Below are 27,827 nucleotides of genomic sequence, written 5' to 3' on the forward strand. Positions count from 1 at the left end.
GGGCGACCCTAAGCAGGCCCCCCTCTCTCGGCCTCAAAGGAAGGCGGGGGCCAGCCCTCTCCTCCCCCCCCCCCACCCCCAGGGCTGCCCTGAATCCAAAAGGGGATAGATAGTAGGGGTTTGAGTCTTCAACTCAAGTCCCAGAAGTCTATCTAAACCCCAATGCAAGCGCCAGGAAAAGCGACCCCGGCGCAACATTGGGAGGAATCCTCTCCCTCAGGGGAGGGAGGGAGGGCAGGCCTTGAAGCAGAGGCTGGATGTGGGGGATGCTTGGACTGAGAGTTCCTGCAGGGCAGAAGGGGGTTGGGGTTGGGGGCCCTTGGGGGGTCTGGATTGAATGGGGTGGCCTTGGGCGAGGAGTCCCACTCTCTCAGCCTCGTTCTCACTGGTCCCGCTCTGCTGCTTCCAGCCTTCAGTGGCCGGCCTGCGTCTCGCTGCTCGAGCACCAGGGGGCGCTGCGGGGCTCGGCTGGAAGGGGGCTGCGGGAGGCACCGGGCCGAAGAGCCAGGAGGCGCCAGTCCCTCCCTGCTTCCCTGCTCCTTCCTCGGCCAGAGCCCCGCAGCAGTAGCAGCAGCAGCAGCAGCAGCAAGCGAGGCTCCTCCTCGGCCAAGTAACTCCGGCGGAGTCGGAGAGGCACAGTCTCCTCCTCCTCCTCCTCCTCCTCCAGGCTCTGGAGGAGATTTGGGCTTTTCTTACCTGTGGCTCCGCACTCGGCATCCCAGCCCTCGCTGCTGCTGCTGCTTGTTGCTTCTTCTTCTTCTTGTTGCTTCTTTTTTCTCCTGCAGCGATCGAGGCAACAACCGGAGCAGCCGGACTGGCCGGGAAGGCGAGCTTTTTTCCGGCTGTGCCTGGGAAAGGGAGCCAAAGCAAGCAAGCAAGGAAGGAAAAGTTCTCCCAACTGGCCATGGCTGCCCAGGTCGGCGGGAAGGCGGCGGCGGCGGCGGCGGCGGCGGAGCTGGTGCTGGTGGCGCTGCTGCTGGGCTCCTTGGTGGGGCCTTCGGGAGCCCTCCTGGGAGCGGCCCGAGGGCAGTTCTCGGCAGGTAAGGGGCGGCGGGAAGGGGCTGCTGCCTCCCCAGGGACAGAGACACAGGTTGGCCCCCTCTTAGCTCTTGGCCTCTTCCCCACAACAAACCCCAACTCCCAGAATTCCAGAGCAAAGGGCCAGGCAGAGAGGAACAGCGGGGCCAAACCGGCTTATCTTTCTAGTCTGGATGCAGCCTGAGTTGGGATGAAGTCGGCTTCCCAGTCTGTGTGTGTGTGTTGTGTTTGTAGGTGTGAAGAGACTCCGGAGAGCCCTTGGTGGAGGAGCCACGCGCGCCCTAGCCCTTCGCTCTCTAGTTTCTGGAGGGGAAGCAATCCCTTGGGTTCTCGGGGGCTGGATCGGAGCGGGAACCCGCCTGGCCCTCCCCGAATGGGTCTGTCTGTCTTTCTTTCTTTCCTTCCCTTCCTTTTTCTTTCTCTCTCTCACACTGAATCTGGTAACACAGTTCCCTGGAGAAGCTACTGTTCAGCTTGTAGCAGCATGTGAAGCCAGGCAAAGTCTTAAGTCCCCCCCCCCCTTCTTATTTTCTTCTCTCCTTCCTTTCACCCTTCCGCCTTCTTTCCTTTTCTTCCTCCTTTCCTTTCCTTTTTTCCTTTTTCCTTCCTTCCCTCCCTCCTTCTTTACTTCCTTCTATGCTTCTTTACTTCCTTAACTTTCTCTTTTGTTCTTTGTTTTTCCTTCCTCCCGTCCCTCCTCCTTTCCTTCCTTTTCGTTTTTTCTTCCTTCCTTCCTTCCCTCCTTCCTTCTTTCCTTTTTTCCCTTCCTCTCCTCCTCTCCTTTCCCTTCCCTCCTTTCCTTGGTGGGCCCCTCGCCCTCAGACCTGGCCTGGCTTGCCACTCTGTAGCCATGAGGCGGCGGAAAGAAGAAGCTAGTCAGTCCCTTGGAAGAGGGAGGGAGGGAGGGGAAAGTTGGCCTCCGTTCCGTAGAAGTCCCCGGGGGAGAGAAGGGAAAAGCGAGGAGCCCTCTGCCTTCCCGCTCTCCTCCTGTGAGTTTAAGGCCCTCTCTTTCGGAGGAGGAAGAGGAAGAGGAGGAAGCAGGAGGGGCGCAAGAGTTAATAGCCATCTCTCTGGCTCCTAAAGCAAACAAGCTGCGCCTCTGTTGACTTTTGAAGTCTTGGGTAAACTTTGTGGCAGCGGGGCCCGTCGTAAGGTTGCATCCACACTGGAGTAATAACTCGGTTTGGCAGCGCTTTAACTCTTTGTCTGGCTGAGGGCTATGGAATTCCGGGAGTTGGAGTTGGTTGTGGGTCCAGAGCGGAGCGGAGCTCCGCTCTGGGCCCCACAACCAACTCCAACTCCCAGAATTCCATAGCAAAGGGTCAGACAAAGCGTTAAAGCGCTGCCAAACCGAGTTATCTCTCCAGTGTGGATGCAGCCCCTGGCTTTGTTTCTGGGAAGGTGGTGATTAAGGCATCGTTGAAGGTTGTGTGGCTTTCTTTCTCCTCTTTCTTTCTTTCTGGGAAGGGGAAAAATAACAAAACAAATTGCACGTTTGACAGCAACAAAGCTGAAATGCAGAAAGTCTCCACAAACCGGCTTGCCCAGTTTCTCTCTCTCACACACACAAAGAGAGAGCTCCAGTGGCTTTAACCATTTGTTACACTGCTCCCAGGAGAAGCCGCTGTTCAGCTTGTAGCAGCATGTGAAGGCAGGCAAAGCCGAAGGTTTTTGTTTCCCTTTTGTTTCAATAAGATTGCTGGCGTCTACTGTGTTTTTCTGTGAGAGCTAAGTTCAGCCCTTTCAGGGGGAGCTGTGTTGGCCATGGAGCAAAGGACAGTGACACCCAAACTCCACAAAACAGGGATATACCTTTGCGCACAAAATACATGTTGCAAGCTTCTGAAGTGCTACTGGCTTCTTCTTCTTCTTCAGGCAAAGGTGTTAAAAATCATACAGGGAGAATTTTTTAAAAACGATGCCTGCATTTTATCAAGATGTTGTGCTTTGTGTTGAGATGATGTGGAGGGACACACACACAGATATAGGCAGGGTATCTATGCAGGCATTGGCCATGGTCTAATTCTTTCGCTGGCCAAAGCATTGTTGCAATCCTATCTCCATGTAGCAGAGACTCCTATGCAGTGGGTTTGTTTCTGAAGTGTCTCTCTTTGGCCTTTGGAAGGGAGACAAGCCCTGAAAAAGGCAAAAAAGCAGCCTTTACAATTCAGATGGGAAAGACATTCTTCATAAATATTTTATTTTATTAGATGGGAAAGACATTCTTAACCCCCACCCCTGTTTTGTCAGGACTCCATTCGAATTGACTGAAAGTTTGAATTGGAACACTGCTGGGAATAGAAGTCCCTCTGATTCCCAATGTTGGAAATATGGCAAGAGGAGGGGTTTTTTTTGTAAATAGATGAACTATTTCTATCAAATGTCAGTGAAAGATGTGGGTGTTTTGTGCACATTTTGTCTGTATCCTCAGAACGTTTGAGCTAATTTCCTTCCTAATCAAAAGATACACATTTTCCTTTTTGCGTGAGACATTTTCAAAAAATACATATTGTTTTTGTGAAAGAGGTGGCAGTCAGCATCTGTTATGTACTCCTTATACACAACTGGCCATTCTTACTCACTTGTCAGTATGTCTGTGTTGCGGCATAAAGGATTAAAATTTCATTGTCGCATTCTTGAGTGTTGGCTCCTGTTGTTCTTAAATGTGTGGTCTCTCTCTCTGACTTTACCACGAAATACTTGTTCGGCTTTATTCAGTAGTATTCCTCTTCCTTCCCTTGTCCCATAATCAACCAAACATGTAATCAATGGATGTCCCACATTTTCACAGTATTGCATGGCTTGGAATGTAGAGTAATGGCCAAAGAGTTACATCATATGCTGGAATTTTACTGAGCGTGATGTTGGGACAAAAGAGAATGGGACGGGAGAGAGAGAGTAAATTCACAAGCCACCATCAGTGGTGCAAGGGTTAAATTAAACAACTCCAAGTGGTCTTTTATTTTTAGGGTCACTGGATCACTGGAGTAAATTGAATTGGATTACTGGAATAAATTCAAATTATTTTTCTAGTACGTGTACTTAAAACTGCCTGTACATTCTGTGCTTGGTTTCAGATATGTGACAGCCAGACTGGACCTCTGTTGGCTAGGCTACCTGCTGGGATAGAACTTAAGTTGAATGGCAACTACCTGTTTTTGACATTGGTTCCAATGAGTAGTTAGAACGGAGAATTTTCAGAGGGTTGCTTGTTTATAACAAGAGTACACAATTTGTGCCTGGGAGACCATATTAAGTCCTTGACCATACCATGTGGGCCAACATCAGCAAGACCCTGCTCTTAACTCAGCTGATCCCTGCTCAGTTGGACTCTAGGGCCTGGTACAGACTGCTGGAAAGCGGCAGTTTGGGGCTGATTTTAGGCTTGGGATTGCAGAGTGACCGTATGCTCCCAAGCCCTACCTACCATGTGGCGGTGCCACTGCCATCATGGCACCACCCCATCCACATGGGAGCCACCATGATGACACAAGCGCGGCACAGTGTCCACACGTCGCAGCACCATGCTTGCATCATTGACTCATGGCAGTGTGCCAATGGTGCATTCATGGCATCCACCATGCACACCAAAAAGAACCTGCTTTTAGCAGGTTCTTTTTGGTGCAGAGGGAGGCCGCGTGGTTTGGCTACTGCGGCCTCCCTCAGGAGCAAACAGGGTGGCTCCAACCTGCCCTTTTGAGGCAGTCTGTCAAGCCCCTAGGGAACATCTCCTGTTTCCTAACTCTTGAGACAGCACTTTCCCCACTGGTTAACAGAGGCAGGAAAACAGCAACCTTAGAAAGATCCCTCCTAAGCCTCTTCTGATTACCAGGAATTCTGCAGTTGCTCTTTTTTTTTAAAGCCAGTCTTGTTTGGTGGATGGGAGAGGTTTTCACTGTATGTGTCTCCCACCAATCTCTAGATGTCATTTTAAACCTCCCCATCTCGGTGCATTGGCATATGTATGTGTGTTCAGGTGTACATCTCTGTATGTGCTTCTGTCCCCACAGCCAACATCAGATTCTACTTTTGAGGCCAAAAAAATTCTGCACTTTTGTTTTATGGAGTCTCAATGCAATGTCCAGCAAGTCTCTGTAATGGGATAGGCAACCACCTGGGGCACTTTTTACCCCTGTGCACCCTGGGAGGCCAAGTGGGTGATGTTTTTAACAAGTTGAACGATTTACCAGAATGCGGGGAGGTAAGTTGAGAGTAAATAGCAAAGTTGCCAGTGGTGGTAATTTTGTGCTGCATTTAACTATTTGGGGGCAAAAATGTTCCCAGTTTTTTAAAAAAATAATTTTGGTTCAAGGGTCTTACAAAAGAGTTGGAGAGCTGCATGTGGCCTTCAGGCTGCACTTTCCCCAACGTTGCTCTATAATTTTAAATTATTTCTTTTCAATTTACATTCTTTTAATTCAGCAAGAATTAAGCAAAGGGTTCATTTGCCTTTAACAGAAAAGTTCAAGGTATAGCAGATTATTGACTGTTTCCTTAAATACATAAGGACTGCCAAGATCAGTTTTCTGCACAAAAACTAAGTTGTAAATGTTTCTTTCACCCAAATTTTGTACATAATACGGTCAGCCCTCCTTATCCACAATTTTTTTATCCATGGATTCAAGCGTCCACAGCTTGAAAATACTTCAAAAATATACAGATTGCTATAGGCAAACCTTAATTTTGCCCTTCTATATAAGGGTCACATTTTACTATGCCATTATATTTAATGGGACTTGAGCATCCACAGATGTTGGTATCTACAGGGGGTCCAGGAATCAAACCCTAGCGGATACCAAGGGCTCACTGTAATTGGTTTCTGTAATTCTCTTCAACTGTCTACTGTTCATTGTAATTCTCATCTTGTGTTCTATATTAAAATGATCAGATTCAGTATAAATGTTCACTGACTTGATCATCATTTAATTAACATCCTTAATAATCTCATCCTACTAGCTATGACTTCAGTATCTTAGTGATGTGCATCACCAGCACGTTAATTGAAATTTTATTGTATTCTCTAGTTTTATTTCTTGAATCAACCATAAGTGTAGTGGCACTGAGATAAAAGTGAGATAAACTAGTGCTGATATTTATATCAGATCATGCAGTACAGTATTGCACAGCTGACCTAAATATGGCCCACCAATCTGTGAAAATGGCCCTCCTCCAAGAAACTTTCTCATGCCTTTACTTTTTCCCTTCACTATTTAGATTGAAGCACATTTGATAAAGGGTAGAATCATAGAATTGGAAGAGACCGCAAGGGCCATCCAGTCCAACCCCCTGCCATGCAGGAAATCCAGATCAAAGCATCGCCGACAGATGGCCATCCACCCTCCGTTTGAAGACCTCCAAGGAGGGAGACTCCACTACACTCCGAGAGAGTGTGTTCCACTGTTGAACAGCCCTTACTGTCAGGAAATTCCTCCTAATGTTGAGGTGGAATCTCTTTTCCTGCAGCTTGCATCCATTGCTCTGGGTCCTAGTCTCTGGAGCAGCAGAAAACAAGCTTGCTCCCTCCTCAATATGACATCCCTTCAAGTATTTAAATAGGGCTATCATATCACCTCTTAACCTTCTCTTCTCTAGGCTAAACATCCCCAGCTCCCTGAGTCGTTCCTCATAGGGCAAGGTTTCCAGACCTTTCACCATTTTAGTCGCCCTCCTTTGGACACGCTCCAGTTTCTCAATGTCCTTTTTGAATTGTGGCGCCCAGAACTGGACACAATATTCCAGGTGGGGCCTGACCAGAGTAGAATATAGTGGCACTATTACTTCCCTGGATCTAGATACGATACTTCTATTGATGCAGCCTAAAATCGCATTGGCCTTGTTAGCTGCTGCATCGCACTGTTGACTCATGTTCAGCTTGTGGTCTACTTGGACTCCTAGATCCCTTTCACATGTTGTCTCCTTAAGCCTTACATTTCTCCCTGTTGAAGTTCATTCTATTAGCTCTGGCCCAGCTTTCTAGTCTATTCAGGTCATTTTGAATTTTGATCCTGTCCTCTGGAGTATTAGCTATTCCTCCTAATTTGGTGTCATCTGCAAATTTGATAAGTATTCCCCCAATTTTTTCCTCCAAGTCATTGATAAAGATGTTGAACAGGGTCTTAAAAAGTAAGGGAGGAGTGAGTTAAAAAGAAATATTGATGTGGAAGAATGAAGGAAAACAACAAAATGGACAGATTGAAACAAATGCTTAGCTTTATTTTTCTAGGTCTTCTATTCCATAAACAGTGAAAAGATGACTAGTAGCTCCCTTCACTAGTACTCTCAACAAAATTGTGCAGTGTGGCAATTAAAGTTTTCATGCTACTTCATTCAGTACCCCCACCCCTCGTCAGTGCTCTGAATCTTCTCAGCATTCTGTAGTTACATGCTCAGTATTCATTAGGCTGTTGGAGGTCACTCCTTCAGGGTTTTAAAAATACATTATTACATATATTTTTTGGAACAGGCAAAGATCCATTCAGCAAACTTTGGGGTTCCTCAGGTAATGTTCTCTTGAGCATGTATGTGCTGTTTTTTGTGACGTGTAGAATAACATTTGCAGATTTGAAATTACTGTTGGTGAATTGGATGATGCTTCTGTGTGTATATGTGTGAGAGAGAGAACTATAGGTAATTGGATGAGTGGTTCATGCTGTTTTATGGAACTCAAGGTTTCCCACTAAACTATTGCCTTTTGTCCCTTTCCTTAACATTTAAACTTAATCTCGGTGGAGAATCATTTGACTCTTGGATTTGGATTTTACTTTCTTGGTTTTATACTGTCTGTTCCAAGGCTCCATGGGAGTCAGAGAGCAGGAAGGGAGTTAATAAGTGCCACCTTTTTTATGAGTGAAAGTGAAAGGTTGGCTGATCTTTTTGAAACTTAGCTCTCACTTTTTATTACATTTGGCTGCCACATTTTATAGAAGGGAATTCTCCAGAGAGTTTTCTCAAGATATTTCAGAGTTGAGATAATGGAAAGAACATCCATACAAAACCTTGAAATGGCTAGATCACACCTGGAGTAACTGTACCAACTTATACAAAAATCAGCAGAAAATCCAGACACTTAACTGCAGTTCCCTGTTGTTTTTTAAAAGGCACAAGTCAATATTGCTCTCTTGCATATGACAAACCATGCTATTTATCAGTTGTTGTGTACCTTCAAGTTGTTTCCTACTTATGGTGACCCTAAGATAAACCTATAATTGGATTTTCTGAGGCGGAGAGTGGGTTTCCATGGCTAAGTGGGGTTTTGAATCCTCGTCTCCAGTGTCTAACATGCAAACCACTACACCACCTTGGCTCCTACAGACATGGTAAGGAAGTTTTAAAATAGTAACCCAAACTAATTTTTCATTCCCACCCTAGCAACACATGTTCTGCTACACCAACAGTGAATAATAATACAGGTTTTGTTTTTAAATAGCTTTTGCCATATCTGAAGCCATCAAATCCTAAAAGTAATGGGACACAAATAGAACTTATTGAATTGAACAGCTACTTCTAAAATAAATATGTAGTTTAAACTGTTCCAGGGGAAAATTAGTATATATTGAAATAATTACATCCATAAGCCGAAGTACCTTATCCTTTAGATATAAATGCAGGTTTTAAAAGTAGACAATAATGTAATACAGTGGTTGCTGTCCTTTGGAATGACTTAGATTTCTGCCAATTGATAACAAATTAATTTCATGGATTTGATCAATCTGAATGGTTCACCTGAATGATACTTTGATAAAAGGCTAGCAGGGCTTATTCACGTCATCATTTACTCCTGAGCCATGACCCTTTAAATTCCCAGCTTTCACTTTTCTCCCTAGAAGATCTACCCAAGGTAATGTATACAAAGTTAGAGCCAGCGTGATGTAGTGGTTTGAGTGCTGGACTACAACTGTCGACCAGAGTTTGAATCCCTGCTTGACCATGGACACTGGATGACCTTGGGCAAATCACATTTCCCCAGGCAAAGGTTAACCCCTTTTGAACAAAACGTGCCAAGAAACCCCTGTAATAGGTTCTCCTTAGAGTTGTCATAAGGCTGAAACAGTTTGAAGCCACACAATAACAACAAGGCTTGAAGGCAAACAATAACAACAATTTAGATTCTTAACTGATACAAGCATTAATAGTAACCATATAAAACAGAAACTGTTGTAGTTTTCACATAACCAGTCAGCCAAAAGAGGAAATTAAGGAATCTTCTTACTAATTTTAAAGTTTATAGTTATTTAAAGCAAAGAATACAACATTTAATAATAATTATAATTATTCTATTTATTTATATCCCACCTTCCTCCTGGTACATGGACTCAAGGCAGCTAGTTAATTGACTTGCTAGTTAACTTGCTATAGTTACAATTCTCCACTTCATTTTGATATTTATTTTAAAAAGCATTGCCTGTCAGATGCTGATATACTCTTGAATTGGAGCTACACCTTTTAATGATGGTTGCCAGTTATCTATCCTGAATATTAGATTACTATCCCCCCCCCCCCCTTAAAAACATTTCTGGTCACAGAAGGCATGATAGGTAATACAGAGATACTGTGTACCCCAGAGGTGGGTAGCTGTTACCAGGTATTTTTAGCTTGCAATTCACATCAGCCATAGCAAGTGGTAGGGCATGATAAGGGTTTTAGTCTAGAATGGGCCACAGTTGCCCCCAGTACATATGAGAAGAATGGGATATTGCATGTTCATAAATTTTAAGTACACCATCTGTAAGGAACAGAATTTAACTTCCACATAAACCACCCCTTTTATTTGGTGGCCATAAGAGTCATAGAATTATAGAGTTGGGAGGTGCCTCATGAACTACTGAGTCCTGACCCCAGCTACCCCATGTTTAATAAAGGCTTCCCTGCTAAATTATCCCTAGCAGGTAGCTTTCCTGCCCCATTTGAAGCTGTCCAGAGGAGGAGACACCTCTACCTCTAGGCAATGGGTTCCACAGCTGAACTGCTCTTACTGTCAAGAGGTTCCTTCTAATATTCAGTCAAAATCTACCCTCCTGTAACTTCCTACCTTCTGGAGAACAGAGAACAAGCCTGCCTCCTCCTCCCTTCGACCTTTCCTCATACATTTTGGTTTTCCTACCTCTTATCATCCTTCTTGCCCTTCTCTGAGTTCATTCCAACTTGTCTATATCCTTCTTAAAATGTGGGACCCAGATCTGAATGCAGTATGCCAGATGAGACATGATCCATGCAGAATATAGTGAATCTATTAATTCCCTTGATTTGGAAACTATACTTCTATTAATGCAAGCTTAAATAGCATTTACCTTTTTTGTTGCAGTCTCACACTGCTGCCTTATGTTCAGTTTATGGTCAACATTAATCCCAAAGTTCTTTTTACATGTGGTTCTGATGACTCATATGCCTCCCATTTTATACTTATGTATTTGGTTTTTATGGCCTAAATTTAGAATTTTGTATTTGTTTCTACTGAATTTTATTTTATTAATTTCTGCTAAATTTTTAGCTTATCTGGGTCCTTTTGAATTCTGTTCCTATCTTCCAAAGTGTGAAGCCACCCTCCATATTTTGGGCAATTTGGAAACTTGACAAGGATTCTTTCTACCTGTCAGTATCTGGCATATTTTGTCATAAGATGGATTTTATCGTAATCTATAAGCTTGTTCAACTGGGTGTTATAGCATTTTAGATATATATAAGAATTATGTGACTGTTAGAGTATATTGGGATATGATGAGAATGATGGGAAGCATAGTACTAGCGTAAATAGTGATGATTGTTGCCCAGCGCATGAATGTATAGATGTGTGGGGAGGAGTTTTCTCACAGTCTGCCTGTGGGAAATAATAGAGATGGGGCCGGGACAATATTGGGAACTGGGTGAATGAGGCTAATATGGTAGAGAGGGTTGGTATGTTTTACTTAGTGATTGAATTAAGATGAAGCCTGGAAGTTTGGGGTGGAGGTGGTGGTGGTGGGATATTGTTAATGCTATGCCAACGTAGGTGGAGGATGGCACTTCTGTCTTCATATGTCTTCCTGCTAACAGCTATAGTTTTCCCCCCTCACTGACAAAAATTTTATTGTTTGCTATACAGAATACTTAGTTACTGAACTGGGGGGGGGGGAGTTCTTGCACCACCCCATCCTCTAAGTCAGTGGTTCCTAACCTTTTCCTTGCCAGGTTAAATATCTTTTGGTTTCACAGATCCTAACCCCAAAAGATGAGTAGGATACAAAAATACTTAGTGAAAGCAAATGTATGTTATAAGGAGATAAAGAAGGATAACTTGATTGTGGGAAGAGGCATTAAAACATCAAGAGAAAATGGGCAGTGTGAATTATGTATTGGGCTATATAACAAGAGCCAGCATATTTTACTATGATTCTGGAGATGAGGTTTTGATTCCCCCACTTGACCACAGAAACCCACTGGATGGCCTTGGGTGAGTCACATACTCTCAGCCCTGGAAAATCCTATGATAGGGTTACCATAAGTTAGAAATAACCTAAAGGCACACAACAACAAATATTGAGGAAATTGACCTGATGATCTTGGGCAGGTCACATGCTCTCACTCTTAAGGGCAGGCAATGGCAAACCTCCTCTCAACAAATCTTGCCAAGAAAACTCCATGATAGGTAGGCCTTAGGGTTGCCATAAGCTGGAAATGACTTGAAGGCACACACCAACACCACCCACTGATGGCACCTGAATTCATCACCGTTTACATCAGTTAGTGGTGAAAGTGAGATGCATTTGCTCTCATGTTGTGTTGATGGGCATTCTATCAATAACGGGTTGGGACTAGAATGATAAACTAGATAGTACCTTGGGCCCGTTCCGCATGGGCAAAAAGTACACGCTCCATGCGTACTAGGCTTCCTGATGCCTCTAACCCTAATACACACGGAGCGCATAGAAAATGGCGGTGCCCTGTACAGATGGGTGCCTCCATGACTACGTCACAGCTGCGCCGCCTCCAAACAAGGTGGCACGGAAGTGACGTAGTCGCGCCGTGCGCGAGCGCCTGGGGCAATCTTTTGGCGGTGCAGGAAGGAGCTCCGTTTCGGAGCTCCTTCCAGGATTTGCGTCGCTGGCGCAGCCTCTACATGGCTGCGCCAGCAACGCAAATGAGAAATGGGCCAAGTGGCCCCTTTCTCTTGGTCCCTGCTGTCGCCAGGTGTCCTGGGGGCTTGAAGCCTTAAGGACACCCATTTCCAGGCCGCGGGGAAGCCGCCTTTTTCCACTTCCCCTCAGCCTGGAAAGCGGTGGATCGGGGCTTCCGAGGCTGCCATTGTGGCAGCTGAGGCCCTGATCCGGCGGGGAAAGGGCCAGTTATAGGCCGCCCCAAACGGGCAGTCTGTAACATGCCCTGGTCTGATCTAGGATGGTGTATGTGTTCTTACATTGTGTAAATCTTTAAAAAGTTATAGACTTTTTAAAGCTGTCTACCTTTACTTACTAGAAAGTCTGAAAATACTTTTCAGTTTAACTATTGAGAATAACACTATTTATCATTCACTTAAGGGAAGAAGACTTCCTTCAGCACAATTCTGTATCTGTTTATTCAGAAGTAAATTCTGTTGAGATTTATGAGATTTATTTCCACGTAAGTGAGTATAAGATTGCAAGCTTTGGCTAAAATCCTAAATATGTTTAATACAGAGCATTGAACATAGTGGGTCTTATGAGTGGCTAAGGGCCTGTGCAGACTGACCATTAAGGCCGAACTGGGGGCGGAGTCAGGGTGTAGTGTCCACATGATGTATGCCCCGACTCTGCCCCCATGGCGGTGTGATGCCGCATGCTGCACCACATGGTGTGTGACATCATAGTGCTACTCTGGTGCTGCGTTTACATGATGCCATGCCAAAGCAGTGCTGTAAAGCCATGGCACAGTGGCTATGGCGCTCTGGAAAGGCCAGATTGGGACTGTGGTGTGCAGTTGCTGCAGTCCCGACCTGGCCAAGATGGAGGCAGCTGCAGGCTGTCCCTTAGGGGCGGTCTGCACAGCCCCTAATTTAGTCAACACTTGCAGTAAACAACTATGAATAACTTTGCATTCTGTGTGAAAATAATTTATTTATTTTACTGTATTCTGCCTGAAGAATCTGTAATAGGATATCAGTGACCCATTAATGCATCTCTTCTTGAGTGATCAGGCTGTGTTACATGAATACTGTGTGTTATATTAATATTTCAGTTTCATAATTGTTCTGCTTCACTTCTTACTATTTGCTAAAATACAAAATACTTGCGACTATTCATAAAGTGAAATAATGCTTGCCATTTGGGATTTTTTTTAGTCTCTACTGTGACAATGGAGTGTGCATCTGTAATGTAAACCTTTCCTCAACTTTATACACTAATAGAAGGTAAACTGAGCAAGAATGAATGTTAGTCTACAGCCCATTTTAAAAGGATTTGGTCTAGTTGGATTTGTTTACCTAGTGTAGTAGTTCATGTTACTCTTGTGGAGATCACTGTCTTGCCACATTTCTGCACTGACTCTTCTTAGTGAAGGCAACTGGATTAAGAGAGTATTCATATAACTTTGTAGATTTCACTTGCCACTTAAAAAATCTTTGGCATCCTACAGCCACAATCTGTTCTGTATTTTCTCTCAGTTGTCTAGTGATTTCATGGGTTTATTGGCACATCTAGTCAAAAGTGTATATGATAGATAGATAGATAGATAGATAGATAGATAGATAGATAGATAGATCGAGCAGGGTTTGCTTTGTTTTTGTTACTGTAAAAATCATTTGTGCGGTTTTTTAAAATGACCTCTGAAGACAAAAGGCAAAATTTTGATTCAGCCATGGATTTTGCCATGGAAACAGCCACGTACATTGGCTCAGCAGAGTAAATGACTCCTTTCTTAATTGAATAGTACTTGACCTCATTACATAAAATATGCACCTTGTAGTACGTTTTGGAAATGAGAAAGCCAACATGGTGGGATGCTGGGATGGATAAAGTATGAGCCTGGGGCTACATGTGTCCCCCACCCCAACTATTTTTGCATCCCTTGGCCTCATAGCCTCCTGTTGCACTTCAAGGAACAGCATTTGAGTTTGCTGAATAAATAATTTGATCCTGTGAATATTCCCTTATATGTATGCAGGGGGCCGGAGAACTATAACACAATGGCAGTGTAATTTATCCTTCAACCAGACATGTGATACCTGGTTTCCAGTCCCATTGTGTTGAATCCTATTTGTACACGGAGGCAAATGCTTTTTGAAAAGGAACAGTACGATCCAAGCTCTCAGAACAGGTTTGCCTCTTAACGTGTAAACACAGGAATAATTTCCCTTTGTGTTTCCCCTTCTCAGAGTTTAGAATGTCCAGTTTGGGTTTGTGGCCAGATCCTGAACACATTTAGTTCATTTATTCCTGACAAATGTTGACTAAGGAGTTGGCCTGAGCAACCTGTCTTTGGGTAGGATAATCAGAGTTAAAGCTGAGAAAGGATGCAGATGTTCTTTGGAAGTACTCAGATGGAGGAGGGGAAGATGGATCCAGATTGTTAAACAGGCAATAATGTGTTTTAAGAACCTGAGTAGAAGAGTTTACAGGCTGCATAGTGATCCTGTGGATTTGAAGGAATACCATATGGAATTATTGATAGCATTTTCAGGCTTTTGGTGTACTGTGAGGTTATTGGATAGCTGGTTAGTGTGCTCTAATAACATCCAGATGTAACCTATAAACATCTTATCCTTGACTTGCCTACATATTGAAATGGAGATAGGCATGTTAGTTTTATGGTTCCAAAAGTGTCTTTCATAAAGTAGAGTCTAATATGGCCCAAACTTGACAGTTGTTTCCTGCTTCTTTTCCCATTTGCCTAAGACAACTGTAAAAGTTTGAAATGACTCCAGAAAATAAATTGAAGCTAACATGCACACAGTGTGTAAAATAAATTAATGTATCCATGCAGTTTGTGAAGCAGTCTAAGTGTGAAGAATGCTGGCTTCAGTCCTTAAGACAGAGAAGCCTCTAAGCAATCAAGAATTCAGGAAAGCACTACAGAGTCACTCGTACTTAATTAGCTTATATTCTAGTCAACCCCTGGAGGATAAACTGACGCGAGGGAAGGAGTTGGTAAATGTTTAGTCATTCTTTCCAGAAGAATGTATTCTGATTTGCTTTTGAGGCTTTATCGGAATGCTGGTGCTGATTTCATAATTGGTCTCTAATTCATAGTTTTGTCTTGAAGCAGCTTCCCTGTGATAAAAATTATTACAATGAAATACGACAAAGCTGCTTCTGGGGCTGCCTTTTTTTTTCTAAGTCTACTGTAAAACCATTACTAAAGGTTTTATCAGTTGCTCATTGTTCTGCCAGTTGAGATCACAACAGGAATTCAGCCACTAGAGAAACTGTTACATGAATGGGGATTACACCATGATGGATAGGCTCTGATACTCATAAGTGTAAGTCCTTTTAAATTTGGTGGGTTTCATGTTCATATAATATACATGGGATTGCAAATACTGGCCAACTTCTCATGTCATAGCAAGCAATGTATCTGAGTTTATTAAACTATGTTGTTGACAAAAGCATGTTGGTGTAAACATCACCCTTTTGTTTCTTTCTGCAACATGTAAACAAACAAGAAAAGCCCTACTAAGCATAGTTTAATATTATATTTAAACCTGGTGGTTGTTACTCTCAGCCTGCCAGGATTGGAATCCAGTTTTAAACTAGCATTTGTTCCCAAAACTAGCTTTTGTAGCATAGACTTAATAGTATGAATATATTAATTATTTTGATTTGTTTATATATTTTGACCTTTTCTGTTCTTGGGGATTTGGATAAGTGCTCACCTTTTAGAGAAAAGAATATGTAAATAACATTATATCAAAATACCATCTTCCTGCTCAATAAATTATAGTACCTAAGCTTTCCATTCTAATTTTTTAAAACCTGGAAGTGGAAACTTGTATATAGAACTAAGTGCTTTGCACTGATTTTGAATAATGTGCCCCCATTTAACATTTAAGGTGCAGCATGAAATCATAATTTACTTGGAATTTCGTATCCTGTAAATCCACATAGTTGCTATCATGAGGTAGTGTGTCTAAAGAGAGTAACCTTAGGCAGATGTGGGCATTGGCCTCTGAGGGTGGCATCTGCATTGTTTCTCTTTCATTTATCTCTTCATGTCACTTCACAAGGAGTGTACATTATTATTACATTAATTTATGTAGGCCAGATTCATATTGGGAAGTTACAAATGTGTAGCCTGGAGTTATGCATTTGTAACTGTGTGATGTTCATGATCCCAATTTAGGTTCGATTTTAGGGGATATGTAGGTAAAGGCAAAGGTAGTCCCTTGACATGAATGTCTATTCATAACTGACTATAGGGGACAGTGCTTATCTCCGTCACTAAGCCAAACAGCTAGCATTATCCAAAGATGATTCTGGTGGTCATTTGGCCAGCATGACTGCATTGAATACTGTTACCTTCCCACTGAAGTGGTACCCATTTATCTACTTGTATTTGCATGCTTTTGAATTGCTAGGTTGGCAGAAGCTGGGACTAGTGACAGGAGCTCAGTCCATCGTGCAGCACTTGCACCTCAAGCTGCCAACCTTCCAATTTTCAGATAATCAGAATTGGCGTCTTAACCTCTAAGCCACTGTGAAAGTCCCCTAGTCCCAATTTACCAGGAAGCAACTGCCGTGATCAACAGAGGTCTGTTCTCCTGTTGCTTGGGATGAAACTGTTCCCTCATCTTTTGCAGAATTATGACATGGAATCAATCTGCTTTTGTCTGTTGCAATGGAGATAGCTCACAGAAGAGGGTGCAAAATGTCAGTTAGCAGAAGAGACTCCCATCTATCACAGCAGCTGCTTCCTAGTAAAATGTGATGGGGGGGGGGGGGGGGCGAAAGTTGGGCCAGAATTCCAAGTGTGGCTCTGTAACTGTGGCAGTTAGGCATTTGTAACTGCCTAATAGGATTCTAACCATAAGTAGTAAATATTATTACTACTGAGAAGCTGGAATGGCTAGTGAGGGATTTCCTCACTATCTACTGTATATACTCTATTATAAGTCAACCTCATGTATAAATCAAGAGCAGGTTTTGGGGCCAAAGTTATGGATTTTGAAATGAACGGTGGATAAGTCAAGGGTAAAACTAAGCAGCAGGTAACAAAAGATGTAAAGGATGATGCAAAATAAAACAATTCTAAAGATCTTTAAAGTTTTTGACAGGCGTAACTGTTTGTGCTCACCCTAAAGGCTGAATGGATGAGCTAGTAGAGGGGGTTGATGCTTCTTTTAAGTGCCCCAAGAAGAGATTAACCTCTCACCTTTTATCAGGGCACAGTTCCATTTTTGATAAGAGTTAAAGTACAGTACTTATTGACCCGTGGATTAGGCGAGCCAGGTTTTTGAGTCAATTTTTGACTAAATTTCTAGACTTATACATGAATATGTACAGTAGCTTGAATGTTTGTAGGTTCTCTGTGGTCATTATTTTTGCACTTTTTTCTTTGACCTTCTTTAATAATTGTTCCAAATCTGTGATGTTTCCTTTTTAATAGTATGGTGCCATTTGCATAACTTAGATGGTTGATATTCCTTCCTCCTATCTTCACTCCTCCTCCTTGTGAGTCTAAACCTGCTCTTTGTGTGACATTTTCTGCATACAAGTTGAACAAATAGAATGCATCGATTAAGAAATATTAGTATTCTGTTCCTTTTCCAGGAAAAATCCCATTTTTAAAATATACTCGTGTCAGTAACATGATTACATACATTTCTTCCTTGCTTTTCAGCTAAGTAATCTTATTGATGTACCAAGAAATACATGCAACTATTAAGTTAATTAACATAACACACATAGGTCAATATCACATTACACTGTTATAAGCACTGTTGTTGCCTCCTGTGGAATTTTGGGGTTTGTAGTTTAGTAAGACTGAGAATTCTAAATGCCCTTCCCTAGCCTGCAAATCCCAGGATTCCACAGGAGACAGCCATAGTGGTTAAAGTGGAAGAATAACAATGTAGTATGAAATTGTCCATAGAATGTATCTGTGCTGCATTTACAATTATAGCTATTTGGTACCGGTTTCAGTCCATAGGTCTAGGGCTGCACTGCAGAGGTGTGGACTAGAGTCCTCCAAGAAATCTGAATACCTTATCAAACTGTAAATCTGATATTTCCACAGGTAAGAACCATGGAAGTTAAGGTGATAACAAATTGCTATAACTGTGATATACTCACAGGCTTCAAGTTCCATAAAATGCCTTTGTAGAGATGGTGAACAACTGCCATGAATGCCATGTCTGCAAGTTTATAATCTTAGTGGTCAGATGAAGTACTCTGGGTGGGGATGTGAGAAGAAACAATCACTAAATATTACTATGTAGAATTGTCAGCCAAACTCTTGAATCGTGCCAAAAGAACTAAAAACATTCAGTGTGGCCACTGGATTGCTAATGTAATGAATTCCTGATGCTCATTCCCTCCGCAGGAGGGGAATTAGGATGTTCTGAATTCTTGAACTGCTGCCATCAGATGTGCAAAACATGTTGCTGTGATGGACATAGATTAATATTGGTCAATTAAAGGACTGGAAATCACAGCATATACAGAGAGGCTGACAGAGCTAGATATGTTCACGCTAAAAGAAGAGAAGGGTTAAGGAAAACAAGCGAGTCTGCAAAAATATAGATATTAGAATGTCATCGAGAAGAAAGAAGATACAAATTCAGCATGTCCTCTGGGAACAGTTTTAAATTATAGGGATGTAAATACAAGTCAAGCACAAAGACAAGCTTCAAAACTCTTTTTTCCACAGAGTAACTCAATGGCTACCCAGAAAATCAGTGGAATTTCCTGCGGGTTGGTCCCACAAGAAACAAATAACCCAAGATCTATTTGTTACACGCTTTGTGTGGGCAGCTTGTGGCCTAGCACATGTTGCTGGTTTACAGCTTCCATTATTCTTAACTATAAGCTGTTCTGATTAAGCCTGCTGGGAGTTGCAGACTTAAATAACGTCTAGAGAATCACATGTTTCTTGCCATTGTTTTAGGCTTGTCCTTTGTGGTCAGTGTTTGGAATTTTGATAAACAAATTTGTTGTTGTTGTTGTTGTTGTTGTGTGCCTTCAAGTTGTTTCCAATTTATGGTGACCCTAAGGCAAACCTATCATGGGGTTGTTCTTGGCAAGATTTGTTCAGAGGAGGTTTGCCATTGCCTTGCCCTGAGGTTGAGAGAATGTGACTTTCTCAAGGCCACCCAAAAGGTTTTATGCCAAGCAGTGAATTGCCCCCACTCCCAGATCTTCAAAGTCCTAGTCCTATGCTCAAAGTACTATACCACACTGGCTTTCATAGCCAGATTAGCTGTACTGAATAATAAAAAGTAGTCTTGTGTCAATTTATATCCCAGGCCAGCCTTCTGATTACATTTGGATCATAATGATCAAGTGACTTTTGTCGATTATTTTTTCTTTTAACATGAACAAATAGTTTTTATGTATTCAGAGGGAAAGAAGAAGAAATACAGCTGTACACAAAACTATATGGAGATGGGTATGTTATGGCAAGAAAATGCACCTCTGATGGAAGGCAAAGGGAGATGTGATCATAGCATTTTGTTACCTTTGTTACTGAGTGGACACACTAGAATATCTCTTGTAAAAACTTGAAGACTGGCTGAACATTGGTAAAATATGTTGTTTGGTAAACATTTCTGTTAATAATAGCTTGGATTTAATTGTATTAATGGCATTACGCCAAACCTAGCCAAGGAAGGGGAAACTTCTCCTGGGTCAAATGCTGAATAACAGAATTAGAATTATTTTTTTCCTTTTAAAATTAGTCTTGTAGTCATTTCTGCCAAGATTTGGATGTTTAACCTTATAGAAAATTTGGATGAGTTTATTCAGTAAAACCTTTAATTTGTATCCTGTTGTTTTGATTGCTATTACAAAACTAGTTGGGAAGCTTTATAGCTGGCAGATTTGGGCTGGATTTGGACTAGCTCCCAGATTTCTAGCCCTGATGCTTCCAAACTTAATCTAGTTAGTGAAGACAATGATGAAGCTAAACACAAACAGCTAGCTGTCTAATGTTTTGGACACAATACTTTCCTCTCACCATTATTTGATTACAAGAATTACTAATCATTTGAGAACTCACCAGTTTAATACATTTGACATATTACTATATTTAATATTTAGACTTTGTATTATTTAGGCCTAGGAAAACTTGCATTTGGATGGTGCCCATGCAGATTGGAGTGGACCTTACTATACCAATAAGTTAATTTTTCTACACAGAAAGTTGGGGACTTAATCTGGCCCACCTTATATGTGACAGAGCTCTGTTACTCTCCATATTGGTACCTATTCTCAGCACCACATGTGAGACTGTTACTGGAAATAAGAGAAACATTCAGTCTGCATTTTTAGTGGACCCAAGTATGCATGACATTGTGAACTATTGCCTCAATCATATGTTTAGGATTAGAGGAGCTCAGATGTAATTTAATACTGGCACTGGCATTAAGCTCAGTCTACATGTAACTTGGGGGGAGTGGACAGATTCATGAATTAAATGATCAGACTCAGCAGGAGATTCTCAAAATTGACCAGAAAGAAAAGGTGACTTAACTGTGACACCCACACAGGCATCCACACCCCCACAGAGATGAATTTGATAGTGTGTATCCTGGAAATGAGATTAAAAGAAGAACTGACCAGAAGAGAAGGATAAACCATAACGACTTCAGAGATATGTCCACCTCCGGGGAGATTAATAGCTTGCAGGATGAGGCAAATCTGATTTAGAATTGATATAAGCAGGCATTAAACAAATGAGGAGACAAACCTGCAGCAATTGAATAGTTTGTAAAGCATGTTCTAGAAAGGCCATTGAGATTTGCTTCTTGCTGGCTTAAACATAACTGTATAAACAAACCCAAAGGCTCTCTCCTTGGAAATTAGATCTAGTGAAAAAAGGAAACCATGTGTTCCCTGACCATGGTAGGATTTTTATGAGGCATGGGCACAGGTTAGTGTAGCATGAGAGATGGATGTCCAGCTAGGAGTTACAGGCATGGGACTGACAAATTGGGTAGCCCAGGACTGCTTTTAAAGTGCATGTGAAGTCCATGAGTCCAAAGGTAGTTACAATTGTAAAGAAGGGGGAAAGGCAAATTTTGAAGTGAATTTTAGGTGGAGTACAAGCATAAACACTTGATCTGCTCATTTGATGTAATTGATGCAAGTAAAGGATGAATAGTTTCCACTAAAAGATGGAAATGGGGAGAGGGAGAAGAGTGCTGCAAGGTCCCTTCTTTAGAGTGTTCTGGGATAATCTCCATTTTTGACCAGTGTAACTGCCATAAATATGTTGGAGGTAGTAGGACAAAATCGAAGCTCCTGGTGTTGTGGCTAAAGAGAATCAATATGCCTGCCTAATGATCTTATCATGGTGAGGTTAAAATGTGAAGCTGATTTACTGTTCAGTTTGTTCACCATTGATATTTGCGCATGTTCCTTCCTTTCCAAAAAGAATGGACAGTTGGTTCCTTTAGAAACCAGTGTGCAGTGGACTGTCAGGCTTAAATTAAATCCCTGCCTTATAGTGCCTTTAATTGGCCTCTCAAAAACTGATTTGCACACTGAAAATTGAAGTTGTTTCAACTGGTAGAGTCACCCTGCCAAATTCTCTTACCATTTGGGAAGCAGCCACTGTTCTGGCTATGGGCCATGGTTGGTTCCTTGCCTATGATTAACACCTCCCAAAGAAAAAGAAACCCTTTGATGTGGCTTAGCTGTGTCATGCAAGGAAGCTGAAGTGTGCTGGAGCAGCTTCAATGGATGGATGGATGCCAGTACTTTGCACCAGTGCAAGGGTCTAATTGGTCCCATTGCGATGTTGCTGGGACCACTGTGCAGAGAACATTTGAACTGCTGCTTCTGTGCAATGGCTCGTAGAATTGGAAGCTGTTAGAGGCAAATATACCCTTAGGAAACAGGCTTCTAACTTGGAATAATCAGCCCCGCCTTTCTCTCAAGTTCTTTTGCCTTTAGGAAGCCGTCTTATGCATATTCATTAGCACTGTTTTGATTGCCCATAACAAGAAAGTTCCCTAAGAATTGCCATCTCTCAGATGACAAAGTGTTGAATAATTTTGGTTAGTTTATTTAGGAGAAAATGATTCATAATTGTTTTCAGATTGTTCTGATGATTACTGTTAGCATGAAAGTTATTTCAACCGGGTTTTGTGTGTTTGTGTGTATGTGTCTATAGGCCCGGTGCAGATTAGGAGAAAAGGGTGGCCAGAGGCCGTACCTTTCTCCTCCAGATCGTTGCCACAGAAATCGCACGGCTGCGACAACAATCCGCTGGAAAAAGGAGCCCCAAAATGGAGCTCCTTTCCCGCAATGCTGCCAAGATGCCATTTGCACCCTAGGGCATCACAGTGACATGTCTTGTGCATCGCACCATCTGGATGCGTCACACAAGACATGTCACTGATGTGCATGCCATATGGACGGCGCTACATCAAGATGGCGCTGCCCATACATACTAGGGTTCGGGAGCATGTGGTTGCTGTGTGCTCTTGAACCCTAGTATCAGTGGCGCCAGACCGCTTTTAGCCTGTGTGTACTGGGCCTTTAGATAACATTCCGAAACTATAAAACTCCTTGAGTTCTGTTGTAAAATAGCATCTACTTAGAAGTAGTATTTTTTTTTGTTCAGAAATCTTATTCTTCATATTATTATTATTAGTAGTAGTAGTAGTATTAACCTTTATTTATAAAGCGCTGTAAATTTACACAGCGCTGTACATACAATCTTTTTAATTGGACGGTTCTGTGTTGCCAGGTAGAAGTAATCAAATGCACCATCCTGACCTATGCAGAACATACATAAGCAAGAGCTTGGAAACCTTTTGGGGCTAAACCCCCGCCAGAATTAATTAGTTAGCATTGTTAGTTACTTCCTGGTTAGTGGGTTCTGGGAGCTGTAGTCCAAATAAGTAAGCAACATGAGCTTTGATATAAAGTTGGTGTGGATATATGCCCAGTTTGAACCTTCATGGTGCAAGTCAGTAATGAAAGATCCACAAGAGATAAAGACTGAAGAAGCAAATTAATTTTAGAGTGCTGGGTTTACAGCAAGGTGTGTTGAGCTAGTGTCCACCAGAAATTCCATGCGAGTGAAGAGGACATGGACTATGAGCAAGAGGAATATAACATCAGCTGATCAGGAACAGATTTCATTTTACTTTGCCCCTAAAATTAATGCAGGGAGGGGAAGATAACAGCCCGCCAGATGTTTTCCCATCTGTTCTAGCCAGCATGGTCAATGGCAAAGTAGTTGATCAGTTTGTGGGAGCCAGACATTCACCATCCATTTCATTAAAAAGACAATTTAAAATATTCCTTTATGCCTTGTTTCTCTCTGGGCATTACTAAATGGTGTGGAGTAAGTATGTGCTAGTTAGAATTAGGGCCTTTAAAAAAAGTGTTAAGAAGGAATGACTTTCAGACAGCTCTCTGGGAAGATCTGAGTGTCCTCACTTGGGTTGCTAACCTTATGATTTCGCCAGTGACAAGTGCTAGCTTGGCCATTGGTCTTTGACTTGTAGCTGTCTCTGTTGACATTTGTTTTTAAATGTGCTATCAGTGGCAGCTCTGGCTTTGTAACCATTATGTCATTTCATCCCTTTTAGAGTGCATTTAGGATTCATTTTAGCCCTTGAGGATACAAGGATGAGTCTGGAAAGTGGCAAGCAATATCGAAGGATGTGAAAACAAGTAAATTGAGGTCTCTGATTTTTTTTCCTACTTGCACTTTTTTACATCGGGGTTTTTTGACAGGGTGATTTGAGTTTACATTTGATGGTGTTGACCTTTGAATGTAAACTTCATGAACTTTGTAGAATATCTTCAGCCAGTTCACAAGTTGTAGTTTGGAGCAGGCAGTGTTCATGAATGTATGTAAATTATAGGGAAATAACAGAGATACGTAAGAAGTAAATTCTATCTTATGTGGATTATGTAAAATAGGTATATTTTCTGGTGCACACCCTTAATGCACTGATGAGCAAAATGTGCCCTGTGGGCCACATGTGACACTTGGGACTCTTAAGTGTGGCCCACAGGACCTACTAGAAGCCCCTCAAACCCACCATATTCCACCCCACCCCAATTTCTTTTTAAATTCTTTTTTATTTTTTGGCTGGGCTGGTTTTGGGGCATTTTCTGCACCCAAACCATCTCAAATATCCCACAACCACATTAAAAGGCAACTATTCACTCCTCTAACCCAGCAACTTTCCAAACCATCCAAAAACAGATTTTAAAAAATTTGCCATTATTCCTCCAAAATGCCACAAGTAACATAATCTCATTCCCATTGCACTAGACACGCACAGGAAGGAAAAACGGCTCCTTCCTTGTTTGCAGTTCCCCAACCCTGCCTTAATGGAAAGGAAAAGAATGATGAACACTTACTTAACTTTTAGAATTGAAGAATATAGTACACTTAAAAAAAAACTGCATTATTTTCCAAAGCCCATTGGAACAAAAAAAATGAAAAGACAGCAAGGCAGTCTAGCATCCTATGGAAGATGGTCCTGGAGCCTGGGAGCAGCCAGCAAGAAGACCATCTCTTGCATTCCCACAGAACATGCCTGTGAGAATAGTGGGATTCTTCTTTACCCATCTAGTGTCTTAAATACAGTGGAAATGGAAAGTAGCATCAAAATTACTGGTAAAGAGAAAGTAGTTTGACCTTCAGAATTAAAGGATTTATTTAGTAGTTGTACACAACCGAAAAATCAAGTATTACACACAGAAACTAAGCAGAGTAGTATACTTCTAATCTAGGTGGCTAACACTAGGTAAGTAAAAGGTGCATACATGTGTAGTTTGTGGGTCATATGTAACTTATTTTCCCACTTTGTTGTTTACTACTAGCGGGAAACATTCCTGCTTTTAAAAGTTATTCTGGATCAGGTTTGGCAGATGTGTTTCCCGAGCAAGGCTGTTGTTGTTAACTGCCTTTGCGCCCGTCTTGACCTATGGCGATCCTATTGATGAGACATCTCCAAGCTCCTCTGTTCTCTACTGCTCTGCCCAGCTCCTGCAAACCCATATTCATGGTCTCTTTAATAAAGTCCATCCATCTAACATGTGGTCTTCTTGTCATTCTACTTCCTTCTACCTTTCCTAACATTATTGTTTTTTCTAACCCTTCATGCCTTCTCATGATGTGTTTGACAGTCTAAGTCAGGGGTAGGCAATCTTTTTGAGCCGGGGGCCAGGTTGCTGTCCCTCAGACAACTGGGGGGCCGAAGCCAAAAAATAAATAATTAAATAATTTTTTTAAAAAATTAAACATATAAATAAACCAGGACAAATGTAGGACAAAATTTTCAAATGGAAGACACTTTTTTTTAAAAAATGGAGGACACGCAAAAAAAATTGCTGATTTAAAAAAAAATGTTAATATAAATGCATGTTTCTGAGGCTTCTATAGACAATTGCCCCCCAAAGGCCCCGGCGGCAATCGGCTGCAGGACCGGGCTGGGGCCGGTCCCAAGGCCTCGCCGGGCCGCATCCGGCCCGTGGACCGCAGGTTGCCTACCCCTGCTCTAAGTCTTGTCATCTTGGCTTCTAGGTATATTTCTGGCTTGATCTGCTCTAGGACCCATTTATTTGTCTTTTTGGCTGTCCATGGGATCCTCAGCACCCTTCTCCAGCACGACATCTCAAATGAATTGATTTTCCTCTGATCTTCTTTCTTAACCATCCAGCTCTCACATCCATACATGGCACTAGGGAATACAATGACTTGTATGATTCTAACTTTTATGCTGATTTGTACGCCTTTGCATTTTAGGATCTTTTCTAGTTCTTTCATAGCTGCCCTCCCCATTCTTAATCTTTGTCTGATTTCCTGGCTGCAGTCCCCATTCCAATCAGTGCTTGATCCCAGATGTGAGAACTCTTTTATTATTTCTATTATGTTATTGTCTAATTTGAATGTGTGTAAGTTCTCTGTGGTCATTATTTTTGTTTTCTTTATGTTCATCAGTAAGCCTGCTTTGCACTTTCTTCTTTAATCTTCCTTTAGTCCCTCCAGGTCTGTGAGGTTTTCTGCTAGTATTATGGTGTCGTCAGCATATCTCAGATTGTTGATATTTCTTATTCCTATTATCACACCTCCTTCTTCCATTTCCAAGCCTGCCTTCCTTACAATATGTTCTGCATATAAGTTGAATAGATAGGGTGATAGGATGCACCCTTCCTAGGCCCCTTTGCCAATTGGGAACAATTCTGTTTCTCCATGTTCTGTTTTGACAGTAGCCTCTTGTCCAGAGTACAGATTCCTCATCAGGATTATCAGATGTGTTGGCACTCTCATGTCTTTAAGGGCATTCCATAGCCTTTTATGATCTGTTCAGTCAAAAAGCACATGCTGATTTTCCTTTGGAACTCCCTGCTGTGCTCCACTAGCCATTGTTTATTTGTGATGTGATCCCTAGTGCTGCTTCCTTTCCTGAACCCTGCTTGGACCTTTGGGATTTCTCTCTCCATGTTTGGTTGGAGTCTATGTTGCAGTATTTTGAGCATAACTTTGCTTGCATGGGAGATTAGTGCTGTGGTTCTATAGCTGCTACAATCTCTTGTGTCTCTTTGGTGTGGATGGGGATTTATATTGATCTTCTCCAATCTGTCAACCATTGTTTTGTTTTTCCATATCTGTTGACATATGTTGGTTAGCATTAGAGTTGACTCTATCAGTGTGGATTACAACAGTTCTTTTGGAATGTTCCTGGGAACTTGTGTTTTGCCATTTCTTTTATTGCTGCTTCTACCTTATTTTTTAGAATTTGGAGTTCATCTTCATATCGCTTTTCATTCCATGTGTCCTTCATGTTGTCATCTCTTTTATATAATTCTTCTGTGCATTGCATCCAACGTCTTTTTATTCCTTCCTGGTCTTGGATTATGTACTTTTATTCCTTCCTGGTCTCAAGTGAAGCCAGTGAGTTACAGAGAGAGAGGGAGGCATAGACCATCTAAACTCCACCCCCCCAAAGAATGACACGAGGGGAGGGAGGGAAGAAGAGGGAGGAAGGAGGAGAAGGATAGGGAAACTGTCAATTCAACAGTAAGGGGGGAGAGAGGATGACATAGGAAAACACCTACTGAGCAGCAGCAATAGTGATGGGTGTCATTAGAGTGAAAAAAATAGAAGTGACATCATAGCTAACAGGGAGGTACAGGTGGTCCTCCTTGTGTACCCCCCCCCCCCCACCTAGTAAATCCTATGCTGAGAGATCGAAAGTGTTACACAGGTAGGACAAGAACAAGCAAGGCTAACTATTCCTAAACAACACTGTTGCTTAGTGGCCACTAGCAGCTGAAAATGAAGCCTGGACAGACTCAGAACTCTTTTTCTGCAAACTCCCCTGTACCTAGCTTCCATATGTATATCAGAGGAGTGTCCTTTAGTGCAAGTGAAGACTACCCTTGAAATGCAGATAGCAGCTACAAAGGAGTGGTTTGTCTGGAGTCTGGACTGCTGTGTGTATGGCAGGGAGGAAGTAAGTTTCCTTCTCTAGTGTACTGAGTATGTGGGGTCCTTCCTTGGCAGGTGTGGCCAAAAATACAGTAATTACATCATGGCCATAGGAAAACATGTACTACAGTCATAACAGCATATTTATATCCTTTATACACTTGATATCTTTCCTAAGATATTGTGAGTTATTGGAAAACAGTGTGTATAACCAAGCTGTTTAT

The 27,827-nt window shown here is 42.1% G+C and overlaps 1 protein-coding gene across 7 annotated transcripts in view; it reads left to right on the plus strand.

The window, feature by feature from the left end:
• Positions 1 to 776: 776 nt before the first annotated feature.
• PTPRK (protein tyrosine phosphatase receptor type K) overlaps positions 777 to 27,827 on the plus strand; it is a 468,792-nt gene continuing 441,741 nt past the window's right edge. For all 7 annotated transcript variants that reach the window (XM_089530406.1, XM_089530407.1, XM_089530409.1 and 4 more), the window contains exon 1: positions 777 to 1,040. In XM_089530406.1, the coding sequence (XP_089386532.1) occupies positions 905 to 1,040 (136 nt within the window). In that variant the 5' untranslated portion in view covers positions 777 to 904. The remainder of the gene's footprint in view (positions 1,041 to 27,827) is intronic.

Source organism: Sceloporus occidentalis, unplaced genomic scaffold (genome assembly GCF_023333645.1).
Source record: "Sceloporus occidentalis isolate IW3139 unplaced genomic scaffold, rSceOcc1.0.p SCAF_6, whole genome shotgun sequence".
Classification (NCBI taxonomy): domain Eukaryota; kingdom Metazoa; phylum Chordata; class Lepidosauria; order Squamata; family Phrynosomatidae; genus Sceloporus; species Sceloporus occidentalis.